Source organism: Ochlerotatus camptorhynchus, unplaced genomic scaffold (genome assembly GCF_037179485.1).
Source record: "Ochlerotatus camptorhynchus isolate MF236.1 unplaced genomic scaffold, CSIRO-AGI_Acam_v1.1 ptg000328l, whole genome shotgun sequence".
Lineage (NCBI taxonomy): Eukaryota > Metazoa > Arthropoda > Insecta > Diptera > Culicidae > Ochlerotatus > Ochlerotatus camptorhynchus.
The window spans coordinates 4,840,423-4,855,532 of NW_027040816.1; the positions used below are offsets into that span (position 1 = coordinate 4,840,423).

At 41.2% G+C, this 15,110-nt stretch overlaps 1 protein-coding gene across 1 annotated transcript; it reads right to left on the reverse strand.

Annotated features, from left to right (window-relative positions):
* Window positions 1-3,038: 3,038 nt before the first annotated feature.
* MCPH1 (Microcephalin) lies at window positions 3,039-7,430 on the reverse strand. Its single transcript, XM_065230215.1, has 5 exons — window positions 6,863-7,430; window positions 6,438-6,792; window positions 6,188-6,380; window positions 4,100-6,127; window positions 3,039-3,627 (listed from the first exon to the last, which is right to left on the reverse strand). Exons 1-5 carry the CDS (start codon window positions 7,248-7,250, stop codon window positions 3,103-3,105), a joined length of 3,489 nt encoding a protein of 1,162 aa, XP_065086287.1. The 5' UTR covers window positions 7,251-7,430; the 3' UTR covers window positions 3,039-3,102.
* Window positions 7,431-15,110: the final 7,680 nt, after the last annotated feature.

A 15,110-nucleotide genomic window follows, 5' to 3' on the forward strand; every position in this document is an offset into this window, starting at 1 on the left:
AACCGAAATGGCTCTTGATTTTGTTTTATGCCCTTATAGTATAAACCACCATCGCACTTTGTGAGTTGCCCCAATAGAACCCTTGCTTTTGGTTTGAATCAGTACAAATTCGTTCTATTATATAAAAAAAAAAGAAGTATACATATTCATTTTCTTCCGAACTAAATAAACCACCATCACACTTTGTGAGTGGCCCCAACAGTATCCTTGCCGTTGGTCTAAATCGGGTCAAATCGGTTCTAATAATTATTTTATATTCAATCAAGTAAACCACCATCACACTTTGTGAGTGGCCCCAACAGCATCCTTGCTGTTGGTTTAAATCGGTTCAAACCGCTTATAATTAATTATTTTGGTCATTGATAAAATAAAATAAACCATCATCACACTTTGTGAGGGGCCCCAACAGTATCCTTATTGTTGGTTTAAATCGGTATACACACATCTAATAATGATCTACATCTCTAGACAGCCGGCTGTTTAGAGCATAAATCGAAAACACTTATAAATAACTACACAAAACAAAAGATCGCATCACTTATCAAGGTGAATCCTGATCCAACGAACCTAACCCACTAACAAAACCTCCTTCCTGTGACTTTTGTGGGATGCAGAGGTAAACACGGTCCCAAAACAACAAAAGTCACACACTAACATTCCTTCCCTCTCCCACCTGATTGCAAGGACGTGGCCGGTGACGTTATTGATCTTTAAAGGTAGGAGTCACTGGAACATGTACACTGAGAATGGCAGGTTACTACCAAGCCCCATTCAGTTGATTCTTTGTACAATTTCACTGGTTCAGATCAATCACGGAGTGCAACTATCGATACGTGCAGTCAGACTAAGCTAAGCTAAGCTAAGCTAAAATGGTGTTGATACACCCTTTTATTGTCAACATGACTTAACTGTTAAAATTTGATGATAACACAAAAACTGCAGTTACGCTCACAGTGAAGCGTCGTATGTGAAAAAACAAAGCAACCACTATCAATCAGCAAATGCGTCAAGTTTGTATGTTTGTATTTCCGGGAGCAACATGTTTATTATTTCAAAAGTATTCTAATAAAATTGCATTTAAATATTGAACTTCACATACCAATCTGACTAGCGCTTTCTTAATACTAAAAACACAAAACGTATAACATGTGACAGCAGATAATGCAGTGACCCTCTCATCTCCGCTTTTAACATCGATTATTTCACAACTCTGGGTAGTTATGTTAATAAACCAACCAACCGACAATTCCTCAATGCTTTTCGAGCTGCCGACGTATCTTCACTGCAAAACAAAAACCGGTGTATCTGATTTGACGTATGTGAAAACCCTTCTGTCAAATAGACGAATCATGCAGGGTGTATGTGAGTAGTACACAAGTAAAAGGCACAGACAAACAGACGTAAATCTTCATTGTGTATCTTCGTTCACGCATTTAACGGTTGATTTGAATATAATCAGTTCCGCGAACTACTCACCGCAGCGCTGGCATCGGATCACTTTGACGTTTCTATACATTCTATAGAACTTTTATGCAATATTGTTTGCGAGTTAGCGAGCAAGCTTGTTTTCCGCGAGAAGCCTGAAAGATGTCGCTACTGAGGTCCTATGTTTTGAAATACTATGTTTTCAAGAAAAACTTTTTCAAAGAGTTACGTCTGTTTGTCTGTGTAAAAGGTGTATGATTTTGTTTTATCAAAAGTCTTGCCCTTGTTTGCAAAACTCGACATTTTTCACAATTCTCTTAAACGCTATCCCTTTATCCAACTAATAGCACAAACAGATTTTAAAAATAGCATTAACTTTTAAATAGCATTTAATAATCTCATATAGACATTGCTATCCAATGTTTCTAATTTCCTATCCAAAGTTACATACGTCCTTTTGAAAAGTTATGCTTGATATGGCTAAATCCATTGTTTACAAATGCAATTACGCCCCTTTGAAATGTTGGAACTGTTATCGAATATTTGCTCTGGAGAAAAATATTTTGTTAGACTTAAATAAAATGGATAGTTGAAGTAGGCTTCAAGTATTAGGCCTGCAACAGATTGCTTGTAAAATATGTTGGCCATATTGCCCCACTTTTCCCTACATCAATTTCAAGCAGTAAACGGGAAATTCGGCAGTACAATCATTTTTAACTTGACATTTTTCATTCAAGAAATGTTAAAAAATACCCATCAATACCATTTGAGAAACGGTACACTATAAGAGGATTTCCTCAGATCCATGGTAAATATAGGGGAAATGGGATAAAATAGGTCTCCTCCCATTATCAGCCGTCGCTGAAACCATCACCGTTCGATTTTTTTTGTGTGATTTTTTACTTAATAAATAAGCAAGTTTTTAAGGACCTCAAACAGCGGCATTTTTTGGTTCGAATAGGGGTAAGAGGAGCATAGTGACCATCCCGTGCAGCAGCTTGGACTTCCCGCCGTTCGGAACAAATTGGTTGGTGGTAGGATCAATATCATAATGATATTGAACCCACTGCCAGTTGATTTGTTTCATGCAACTAGAGATCCAGGGTCAAACTACGGGATGCTCACTATGCCCCTCCTCCCCCTATGCCCACTAGTTGGATTCAGACTAAGTGGATCTTATCCGCGCTAGACCAAATCTAAGATGCAAATTTTCGTAGTCGTACCAACTCAGTTCCTAATCTCAAAGACAAGATCGGATGATTTCAAGATTAAACTCCGATCCCTTCAAGGGAAGACTTAGTTAACTTTGATTGCTTACCCAACTAACTTTGGTTGATTCTGGGAGCTTAAAAATCCAAGAAGTTATCCCAGGATTTTTTCGAGTCAGCCTCCTGAAATTGGATGACTGAGGAAGTTCTTCGAACTTGCCAGTTGAGTTTGAGCCATTCTTCAAGCAATAGACGCACATTCTTCTTACTTCAGTTTTGATGGCCGCATCAACATCGTCTGACTTTCAATAGAATGCTTTTGCCTATTGTGATGAAATCCATTATTTTCGTCAAAACTGAACTTCAGGGAAGTTTTCTTTCGTACTGATTACAACACATCGTAGATTTTGTAAATTTCTACTATTCCGAAATATGTTCTCAAACTTTCAAGTCTTAATCTCAAAATCAGTCATTTCCGAACCAAATATCTGTAGACCTTCTTCACCCTATTGTTGCTAATACTGTCCAGCACCCAGAGTGGACTGACGCAGAACGATCCGCCGGCCGGAACGGTCGGTAAATCCTCCCGTGACGAAATAATCACATACTTCGCTTTTTGTGCATCGCCCGAAATCTTACCCCTACATGTGATGATCAGTTCCCGCAGTTGATCGTACGGCACTTCGCACTTTTCCGACACGTAGAACGCGCCACAGTCGGCAAACAGCTCCATCCGGTAGCGGGGACCGAACGCTTGCCGCTCGCTGCGGCATTGCTGCACGGCAGTGGAGAAATCCCGCATCTCGAACTGTTCCTCCGGTAGCCACCGACGGGTTTCGAACGATTGCCGGATCCATTCGTAAGAAACGATCCAGAGCCCGCGGGCTAGCGCCCGTAGGATATTGACCGTCCGGCGTGGTTCGAGACTGACCAGGTGGGTCGTCCGGTCGGTGACGTTGTTGGAAACGGTGAACCCTCCCAGCTTGGTGACGGCCTACATAGTGGATGAGAAAACAGTTGGGGGTTTTTAATAATTTAAATTATGCGAATTTTAAGAAACATCCAATCTAAGCAAAATAGACAAGGTAGTGAAGTAGTGAATAGGTTGATGGCGTTGTCGTTAGTTGAATTTGCTTAATCATCTATTGGAACTTACCGCGTCAATTTCTGATGGGTCTTATTCTTTGCTTCATTATCTCGTCAGAAATTTACCTAGATTGGGATTTCTTTTCTCGCCACTATTGGTTCCCTAGCACTTGTGGATTTTTACGTGAAATATTTTTTTTATTTAAATAACTCAATAGCCTACAAAAGTATGAAACAATTCAAGCGTTTTATACGCGTTGAATTCACACAACTCTGTTTGAGAAGTTTGTGATTGTCATTTAAAACGGAACAAACAAAAGCGGATAGTGATACTGTAAAGAAAAACGTTAAAACTGGTTCTAAATTGGTTGCGACCGTACCTCTTTAACGAAGGCATGTTGCTCCGCGTGTAGATTGGTGGTGGCTAGATGGAACTGCGGTTTGGCCGTTTTCGCTTGCGTTGCCACCTGCTGTGAAGATGCCGTTGGCAGTCCGGCACCGAGTCCAAGTGCCTTCATCGTACGGGCTTGAGTTCCCATGACGGGTCGCGCTGTAACCGGTTTGTTGGCAATCGGTGGATTGAAGAACATCGAACTGCGACGGGAGGCAGCCGTGCTGACGGTTTTTGCGGATTTTGGAGTCACCGGAGCCGGAGCAAGGGAACGATGTTTTGGTAGGACTGGAGTTGTGAAGGATACAACCGTCTTGGGATGTTTGGTTGGATTCTCTGATAAGGCGATTGGGTCCGAGTCTTGACTGCCGTTGTCGGTGGAAGGTGGTGGCGTTTCGGGGATCGAAGGTTGGGCGTTGAAGAGCTTACGCTTGCGGGAGATGATTGTGGTAGGATTTGTGGCCGTAGTTTCCCGGAGGTCGGCCGACGTCTTGAACTTGACGGTTTTCTCCGTCGATTTGGACTGCTTTCGGTAGAAGGAATCCATCGAAGTTTGGCGTATAACGGATGATGGTCGAGGTGGAGGGGATTTTAGAACGGACATGCCGACTTCCGACTTGCTACCGTCCGATGTTTCGGGTTGTTTGGATTGCTTGTTGATCTGGGACAGTCGCTGGTCGATGATATCCATCGAGATGTCGAATATGGTTTTGCGACGCTCGCTCACCGGGGTTCTGGTAGAACTGAACGTCAAACTTGACTGGTACTCTTCGAGGAGAGTTTTGTTCCGCTTTTGGGCGGAAGAAGTCGGCGTGCCGATTGGAGCCAAAGTCCTCTGAGGAATTGTGTTTGGTTTTGGCGTGGCGAATATTGTTGTACGTCGACTATTGCTCGAAGAACTGTCCGGAGTTTCTGGAACGTCCATAGAAGCTGACGGAGTGTAGAGAGTTCTTCTTCTGCGGGCGGAACTTTCGTTCGCAGCAGGAGTGCTGTTTGTCGTTGCCGTAGAATTTGCAGCCGGATTGAACAAAGTTCTACGTCTCGTTATCACAGAAGTTTGGGCAGATGTTTTCTGCTGCTGATCGGACTGATCGTAGACTCCCGGTGTGTACAGAGTTCTTCTACGATTGGTACGGAAAGCTTCCAGATCTTTGTCATCCAATTCGGGGGTTTTAGTATTGTGTGACACGCTGCTATCATTCACGTTACCCGAGGTTGAAGGACATAAGGTCCTGCGGGAAGTGGCTGCCACTTCAATCCTGGCTGTCTTTTCAGTCTTTTCCGATGATTGCTCCATCCCACTCGGTGAGTAGATCGTATTCCGAACCTTCTGACTACCAGGAGGCGGAATGTTTTCTCGAATATTCTCACTGTTGGCCTTGCAAAGCTCCATCGCTTTGGGTGAACAGATAGTATCGGTCTTCCTAGGTGAAGTGTTTTCCTTTGCTACCGAGACAGACATGGTCTTTCTTTTGTTGCGTACCGGCTTTGGAACCGAAGCAGGAGACTCATTTTCCTCTTCCAAACTGGTAATCCTAGGCGTAAATAGCATCGTCTTCCTACGTTGTCTTGTCATATGATATGTTACACTAACATCCTTGCTAGCAATGGTGCTTCTTCTATTCTGCCCGGTAGGTGTTGTCTCCTTCTCAGCAGATCCATCGAACAACGACTTCCGGATGCTTCTTGTCGGAGCTTCCGGTGTTGCCTGCTCTGTCTCTTTCTCCCGTTCCGCCGAGGCTACAACAGGAGAATTTCGAAACTTTTCAAGCAACCTCATCGGCCCAGCCAGTAGTCTATCGAAGTCATCCTGTGGTTCAGGAGTATTTTCATTTTCCGCCTGGAACTCATTCAAAATTTGCTCCAACCCATCATCTTTGCGAAGCCGATGTAGCACTGGAAGTTTTGTCGGCGGTGAAATCGCAGAGTCGATTGAGTTGGCCGCTTTCAACGGAGGACGCCTCTTACCTCCGGATCCGATGGCTTCTTCGGCGCGTGGTTGCATGGACTTTGGACGCTGAAATGGACGGTAAATCAGAGAACTCAAAACAAAGCGCACAGCTTAGATTCTACCCACCCGAATCTTCTTGAACAGTCCCGGATTCTCGTAGCGAACCTTGTTGGAAATTGGAAAACTGTCTGGATTCATCAGACACATGTGCCGCTTGCAGGCTTCGATCCACAGAATCGACACCACCGGAATGTTCATCTTCTTTGCTTTCAGGTAGGTGGAGAGGAGGCCATCCTTGAAGATGACATGCGTTGTGTCCCTAAAACGAATCTCATTAGTTGAACGATCCGATCCCTTTCATTTCCCTCAAACTTACTTGTACAACTTCTCGTTGACCTTAGCCCCGAGCGTCGCCACGTGATCCTTGATACCATCGGAGCGATTGTCAGCCCCGGAACGAACTTCCACGTAGATACAGACCCCGGCCATGATTTCCTGGATCGTCTTGCAATTTGACATGGCTCGCTCCTCGGCTGTAATGATGTCCTGTTCCTCATGGGGCACATCAAATTGGCCGTAGGCTTCCCTCTTGGAGGGCGACTTCAGTGCCCGCAGTGCCCGAAGCCGCGTTGTGGCCGAAGGGCTTTGCAAATCTTTGTACAACCGAGCCAACCGGGGATTGTTTTGACAATCGATCAGCGCATTCGGTGGCGTGGTGCAACGAAGAAGCACTAAAAGCACCCAAATCAAGTTAGAACCATCATCCAAATAAAACCACATTGACCGAAAAAAGCATCTCACCGTCGGATTCGACTAGCTGTTCGCCGGTAAAGGGCGACATATCCGTCTCTATCGAAGAGCTGTAAAACGAGACATCCGACAACGCAGAATCGGAATCGTCCGCCTCCAGCAGTTGATCCACCGGGTTGGACAGGATCTTCATCATCAGATTCTCGTGCAGACCACGTCCTACGGCAACGGCGGCGCCATTGATGTTGGGTGTTTGCGTTTCGGACGCCGTTCCATTCACCGACATGGAAATGGAAGCATCCCCGGCTAACGAATAGCGACGCCGAGTACTGACGGATCCCGAGAATGATGCCGACCCCGGTGTCGTCGTCGTGACCCCGATCATCGATTTTCGGGATGGCTTAAAATCGGGCGTGAAGTTCAACATTACCCGATTCATCTTCGGAACGATTGCACTTTTCCACCCTTGTAGCTAAATCATGTAGCACTCACTGTTTTCTGACGATTTTAATCCTCAATTTAGCAATTAATTGCAACGAATTCACCGATTTTTCTGATCCAATCACTCGCAGCTGGTTTTGTATTGTGTTTGATTTTGATGATGGAGAAAATTAAATGCAATCGGCTGCCTCTATGACGATGATGCCAACGGTCGTTTTTGTCACCGATATGCAACGGGCGAAGTTTGCTCGGCGGGGGCTTTCAGGCGAAAAGCTCTATAGGTATGTGATAGCCAGAGGCCTCTGTAGGAACATGAATGCGAAAGCTTCGATCTTATTTAGAGAGGGGCTAGTCGATGCATTGGACATGTCAAGTTGAACATTGCATTAGGTCCTAAGTAACATTAAGTAATATTTCTCTTCAAACCTTGCTTCCCCGCATAAATGTAAACCATTGCATGACCTTACCACAAATGGTTAAAAGTTGTTAACAATCCCCGCTAAACTTTAACTAAATGGTTATGAAACTTTACATGAACGTTTGTGTAATTAAGTTTTAACCTTATGTATTTTTTTTTTTTTGGAAATGAACCTTATACTACAAACGAAGTGACAGACGACTTACTGGCGAAGAAATCCATTAAAATAATGTGGTTCACTGTAATAGAATTTTCTTGGAAGCTTGTGCCATCATCCACCAGATGGGTTAGTTTTTTTTGTTTTAATTTGAACAAAGTTGATTTTGTGTACAATGATTCTTTGACAGTGTGCAAAGAGTGCGTATCATTTTGTCATTTTTTTATGCATTTCAGTTTTGAGTAGAGTGAAAGAGATAGAACCAAAACATTCTAGTACATTCGGTTAAAATGCTAGTTCAATCTAGTAGTAGTGTTGCCATGTGGTACAATCCAGTAGTAGTGGTGTTGCCATGTGGTACACTGAAAAATTGCAATAGCAGGTTAGTCACCAAAGTTTTCGAGCCGCTCCGTCTGTCGTTTGTGCTTATACCATTCAACATAGTTGTTTTCTCCATACATTTTCGGAAATATAACTGTATTAGAACCTTTTTATTTATCGTTTGAGAATTTTTCTGGTAATGGTTATGGTAGTCAGTAAGGTGCATAGATGGTTTTTAACATCGATTAACTTTATGTGGAATATATCGCGAATAGATTGCCTGTAAATTTATGACTACCAATTTGAGATATATTCCACGTAAAGTTGAACGAAAATACAAAACTATCCATGGAACTTACTGACTACCATAACCATTACCATTAAAATTCTTAAACCATCAGTAAAAAAGGTTTCAAAATAGGTTTCTTTCCGAAAATGGTAAGGTTCATTTCCAAAAAAAAAAACATAATATTTAATAATAACACACAAACGTTCATGTAAAGTTCCATAACCATTTCAGTCAAAGTTTAGCAGGGATTATAATTTTTTTTTAAACCATTTTCGGTCGCGTTTATGCGGGTCAGCGGTGAGAAAACTTCTAAATTTTGTTCTATTTATTGTAATAGTGACATTATGTAGAAATAACATATGGTATAAATTGCACCATTATTGATATTTTTAATTAAAAGTGAGTTCGCCATACATTCTCAAGTCAATGTTCCCCAGCCCATACGATTGAGGCTCGTCCGCTGGGTGCTGTCAGAAGTAGTATGAAACACCTAATTGAGAAATCTAACTTAAACTCATGCGCGCCTGTTGACAAGAATAAGCACTATCCGACGAAGATGAGTTGACGGCCCTGGGAAATTTCGTTAATTTTTTAACAATATTGTGAAATTTTAATGTAATTCTAAAAATAGATTAACCTTGTACAAGATTCATAAAACTGTTTTGTTCTAGATTGTTCTTTACTAAAAAGTTACTTCGAGACTAGTAAATTCAGAAGTAAATTGATAAAACAATATGTTCTCTTAGAAGCTTGTGCCATCAGCCACTAGATGGGCTAGTATTTTTGTTTTGATTTGAACATAGTTGATTTTGTGTGCAATATGATCATTGACAGTGTGCAAAGAGTGTATCATTTTGTCATTTTTTTATGCATTACAGTTTAGAGTAGAGTGAAAGAGATAGAACCCGAGGGGGACGACTCTATCTACGATGCAGAAAATATTGTGTTCTGCTGTGGCTAGCTGCTCGCACGTTGAGTAGATAGAAAGAAGATTGATGACAATTCTGAAGATTTCCTGCAAAAAGATGATGCGCAATGCAAGTAGATGCGCGAAATGAAAGAAGATTTTTCGAAGATTAATTCACTAGTGTGAGATTTTTTGAGCATCTACAATTGAGATTTAGATGTGTAGAACCAAAACATTCTATTACATTTGGTGTTGCCAAGTGGTACAATCCATTAGTAGTGTTGCCATGTGGCACAATCCAGTAGTATACACTCAAAAAATTCCACACGTTTGATCGAAGTGTTTAAACACTTGATTTTTTAAATGCACAATAACATTTACTTTAAGTGTATTTCACCTTGGTTCAATGTGTTATACACGTTAATTTATAATGTTTCAAATTTTGAAATGTTGAAAATCTTTCACTATCTATTCAAGTGTATTGCACATTGAATCACACTACTGTTCAAAACAGATGGATTTAATGTGTTTTGCATTTCAATGCGATGTGAATTGCTTGCTCAGAAAGGTAAACATTGAAAACAAGAGTTGTGACTTTATCCTACCCTGATAAAAATTGTATGGTTAATTTGCTTAACGACGTGTTCTGGGTATCATCCAAACCATTTGTGGAATAGTTCAATGATTTGGGTTATCGTTCGTTTATGGTTATTTTTTATTAGGGATATCAACCCGCCTCATATATGAGAACAACCGTGGCACAGTGAGATCGAACGAAGACTCCAGCAGCATCACACCCCAACAGTCCATGATCGAATTCCAAATCAGACCCATTAAGAAGATATGTGAAAGCTCTGGCAGTTTTGTTTATATATTTGTCGATTCATTTTTAGAGTCGGTAAAGTAGAAGTCGATAAAGCAGAATATTGAACTATTATGTGTTAATCACCAAATGAGGCACATAGAATCCAAATGTGTCACAATTCAAATCCATAGTGTTCAGGCATGATTCATAGCATAAGATTCACACATGAAATGAATGTGTTTCACAATAAGCGCAAAATTAAGTGTGAGACACATGATGATGACGTGTGGAATTTTTTGAGTGGAGGTTCGAATTTTGACCCCTCCCTTTTCCTCTCCCACACGCTATACTGAATCTACCCAGTGACTGGGTAGATGGTACCCATTCTTGTATCCAGGAAGGAGTTGTCAAAATCTGGGTAAACTAATTTTGTTCTGACGAGAAGAATCTACCCAGATTCTGGGTAAATAGTTCTGAACGAAATTTTCCTAAAGTTAAAAATGGCGCAGGTATGAAAAGGAGATTGTTGCGCTGCCAGTAAAAGTTAAGATCCTCAAAATATATAAATCTGATGCTAAACAATGTACAGATATGTAACTGTTTCATGGCGAATGCTACCAGCAGCTTAAGTTAGTAAGTATATTGTTAGTTTCTGGACTTTGAACATTTTCCTTATGCTAGCTAGGTTATCGAGATATTATGTGACGCTGATATTTGTAACGGTATCGATTTTGGGGATTTTATAACTAGTTCGTTTATTTGGAAGGCTCATTTTTGGGTATTTCAATGTCGTGTTCCGTAGTTTATACTATTCCGACAATACGACATCAACAATCAATAACAGGCTAGAAGAGCTAGTCGGGTGAGATTATGTTTGATAGAGCTATTGCAGCGGTCATGTCATCTAATTTCTATTAAAATGGGTAAAGGTTACCCTTTTATCAAATTTCAAGATCTGAGTAACCGTTACCCAGTTTGTGTCGCAGGTACGTTTACCCAAATTTGGGTAAATGCATGTTTATCCATTTTTGGGTAGGTTCAGTTTTGACCGATTTGAGTAGATACTACCAAAATTTGGGTAGTTTTGAAATAGCGTGCAGAAACAGAAGAAAATGAAACAACATACGCCATCCAATTAGTGTCAAAAAGCACAGTGAAGGATACATTTATTCATACAAACAGGCCGCCATTACCGAGCATGGAAAGTTGGATACTAGCAACACTCAATACGAAACTAACGATTTTAAATTGGCTCACTACTTGACTAGCCTATTGGTCCCAAGCAAATGATTAACGTACCCCATTCTAGTCGAAATTCTAGTACTACGCAATGTTTGTTTTGATTCGCTTTGAAAGTTTGACAGATAAAATGAGGGGTTCATGGATTTTCCTATGTTTCGAGGGGTGAATCGATTAGCTTGGGACCGAAGAGAGTACCAGAGCTGAGCCAAAAAGTTGAGCACGTTATTTCGGAACCTTCTAGTCTTAGAGTTACCTCTATGTAAATACCACAATGTACTAAATAAAGCGAAGAAATGTTTTTCATCTAAAATTACTAAAATATTGTCAGTAATGAATGCAATACTTGTAGATCACTGACTGTGGGAACAATAATCAAGGCCGTAGCCAGGTTTCGAGCTAGGGAGGGGCAAAAAAAATACTATGGAAAATTTGGTCGAATGCCATTTCACCGAACGACATTTCCCCGAAAGCCTTTGTGTTGCTGAGTTTACGGGGGGCAGTCGACCCCTCCCCCCCCTGCCTTCTCTGGTTACGCCTATGACAATAATGTTTATTTACTTTGCTTGTTTGATACCCCGCTTGACAGTTCGATTGGTACTTCTGGCTTCACTCTTGGCGGGGCTCTTATTATAACATCGACTCTGGTCGGAACGTGTTTCTGGTAAAGTCATCTAAGGCTGTGAACCATTTGCCGAGTTTAATTTAACTCGTGGTTAAAAGCAGTGGCGTCGCGTCCACATGTGCAACCTGTGCACAACACAGGTGTAAATAATAATAAAAAAAATGGTCACAATATAGCTGTACTTCTTTACTCCAGACCACATGTGACCATGAATACATTATTTTATAGTGTGGCTCAATTAAATCTTCGACCTTGGTTTGCTTCAAAAAAGATTAAATTCAGTTCGGATGGTCTGCCTAATCTCTAATGCATTGATTTCTAAGCATGTCGATATCACTACCATGAAAAAACTCGGTAAATAATGCACCTAAAAGCGAGCTTTTTTGGGTGGTGGGTGGCAAGTTTGTGAATGGTCAAATACCTGATGTAAGCCAAGTAGACCTTCTATCACCTCTTGAAACATTCCACAAACGAGAATTAGTTGAGTTTTGCAATTCCTCCTACTTCGGTGAGCGCGAAAAGGGCCATACAAGTTTTGTTTACACAAGATGATAGACCCTTCAAATGTTACGTTAGGTAGTGATTAATAAAGTAATTGGGAATATGTCCCTCGAATTCATGGAGCATTAAAAAATAAAGGATAAACTAATATGTGGTGGTGAACTATAACGAACAAAGTTTGGTGCACAGGTAAACAAATGAGGCACGTGACGCCTCTGGTTAAAAGTGACATTTCGAAAGTTATTTTCTATGTTCGAAAATCCCTGTGCTGTCGATCAACCGGTTTTCGAGAAGAACTTCGTCAAGGTTGTCAAAATTTAACTTCTTGTCTGTCAGAAGTAACCACGCTCGGATAGCAGGGTTAAGGGCCACCCACATCTGATCCGTTTGCGTTGCGTTGTCGTAAATTTGACAGTTAGACAATAGATTTAGCTGTCACTTTGCCGCACGGTTGAATAATGGGTATATTTTTTACCCACTAATGGGTGAAAAAACACTTCGAAATTTCGTCGTCTCATTTCCGTCACCGATTCACCTTGACACCCATTCCCGAAGTGACGTTTCTTCACGCACATTTTGACAGTTCCTTATGGGGTTTTGCGTTGGAGTGAGAGAATAAGAAAAAGTCCGCCATGTTTCACACATAGACTGACAGTTACATATGAGCTCTCATCAACGCCAATTCATTGGGAATGCAAACAGTTACTGTCCGCAGCATATTTAGCGAAAATAGACGATCTCTTCGAAAATGTTAGAATCCGAAACGTTGGAGAGGATTACGGATAAGTCAATACATATTATCCAATGTGATATTATAATATGTCGGTTAATAAACAATTGAAGAAACAATTGGGTTCTTTAATTTTGAAAAATATGTCGGTTTTCATACATCATCTGAAAAGGCGTCGTTTTCTAAGCACAACGATATTTTTTTTCGATCCCGTTTACTTCCATCTCAATTTTTAAATCAAGATTTAAAGCAAAATAATCACTTCACTGTTTGACACAAAACTAACAAACTGACAGCTTGTTCCCATACGAAGTACCATCGAGGGCCGCTAAGATGGTGATTTTTGCTAATGTAATCACACTTATTTACCAGTGCTCCAAAATTGATGAAATTTTGGATTTCGATGCCATTTGTAATGCAAATTACTAATATGCAACTCAATACTCAATACCCCTAAAGAACCCAATTTAATTACCCGATTAATTTGTGTATTTCATCTGGTTTCATCAATTTCATCAACCGATTTAACAGTTGATTTAATCTTATCCATCGTAAAAACAACTGAATGAACCGATTAACCACTCTATTTCGTTTGGTTTCATCAATTTCGTATGCTGATTTATTGTCGACTAAATCTGTTTCCACCGTAGAAACAATTAAATAAACTGATCAACCAGTATATTTCGTCTGGTTTCATAGAATCCCTGCTACAACTGCGATTTGGTCGATTCTGGTTGACTGATTTTCTATGTTTTCGACTACCGATTTTGTGTTCTGACGCGTCGGCAACCTCTCCTTAAGCAGTCCCATAAGAGTCGATGCAACAATTTATAAATACGTCGGTTTAGTCGAAGGGAAAATCGGGAGGATTTTTATGGGGTATACTAATCCCCCCCCCCTCCAATTTGTCGGATTAGCGGGGGATACAGTATTCACGTTACGATAACTGATTCGGTCGAGTCGGGCAATTTTTCTGTTCGGTGAGTGCCGAAACGATCCTTCCGGATCGCATCAATGGCAATGCGCTGCAATGACCGATGTATCTCTTTTATGCATGTCATGCTTTGTTTGCACATACATCCATGTTTGCATGGATATATGACATCTGAGAAAATTATGCTCGGGGTAAAAATTCACATAACGAATAAATTATATTTAAGTAGTGGAATGCTTCATTACCGTTGTTCAAGTGGCTTACGTAAGACCGGCTTGTTAGTTGGTTCGACCCACGCGGCTTACAGGGTACTGTCGTTCCGATCTGCCCAGGATTCTCACGCCATACCTCATCTGCATTCATTATCGTGACACACAAAATGCATTATTGTACACCTACCTGTGCTGTTTGCCGTCGTTCGTGCGACAATGCACCTCGTCAATCGTCACATGTCGAACCCGTCCTTGAGGCCCATATTGAAGTTGTGAATGAGTCTACAAAGAGTCTACCCCAACCGGAAAAAGCTGATCAAACAATTCGCAGAAGCTAACCTGCTCGATTCAATTACAGATGGAACCTTTACCTTGTCACAAAGCAAACATCCAACAACGCCTGCTCTGGCGCATCGTAGTTGGCCGATCATCGGTGGACATCTCAAAGCCAACCGAAGGGCACCGGTATGCTCACTGCCATGGTTGCTGTTACTGTTGTTGGCGTATTCTGCCACGGTAACCAAAGTTGGATTGACGAATAATTACCACCCAATTGACTCGACCCGCCTCCAGAGATGGTCTTGCGAAGGTCAAATCTAATCGCAATCTAAACCAAGGGGCACGCGTTCGCTGCCAGAATCAATGAAATCGCAAAACATCCATTGTTCGTCTATCGAGTCGTGACTCTAATAAATTAATTAATCCAGCCGAGAGATGGTG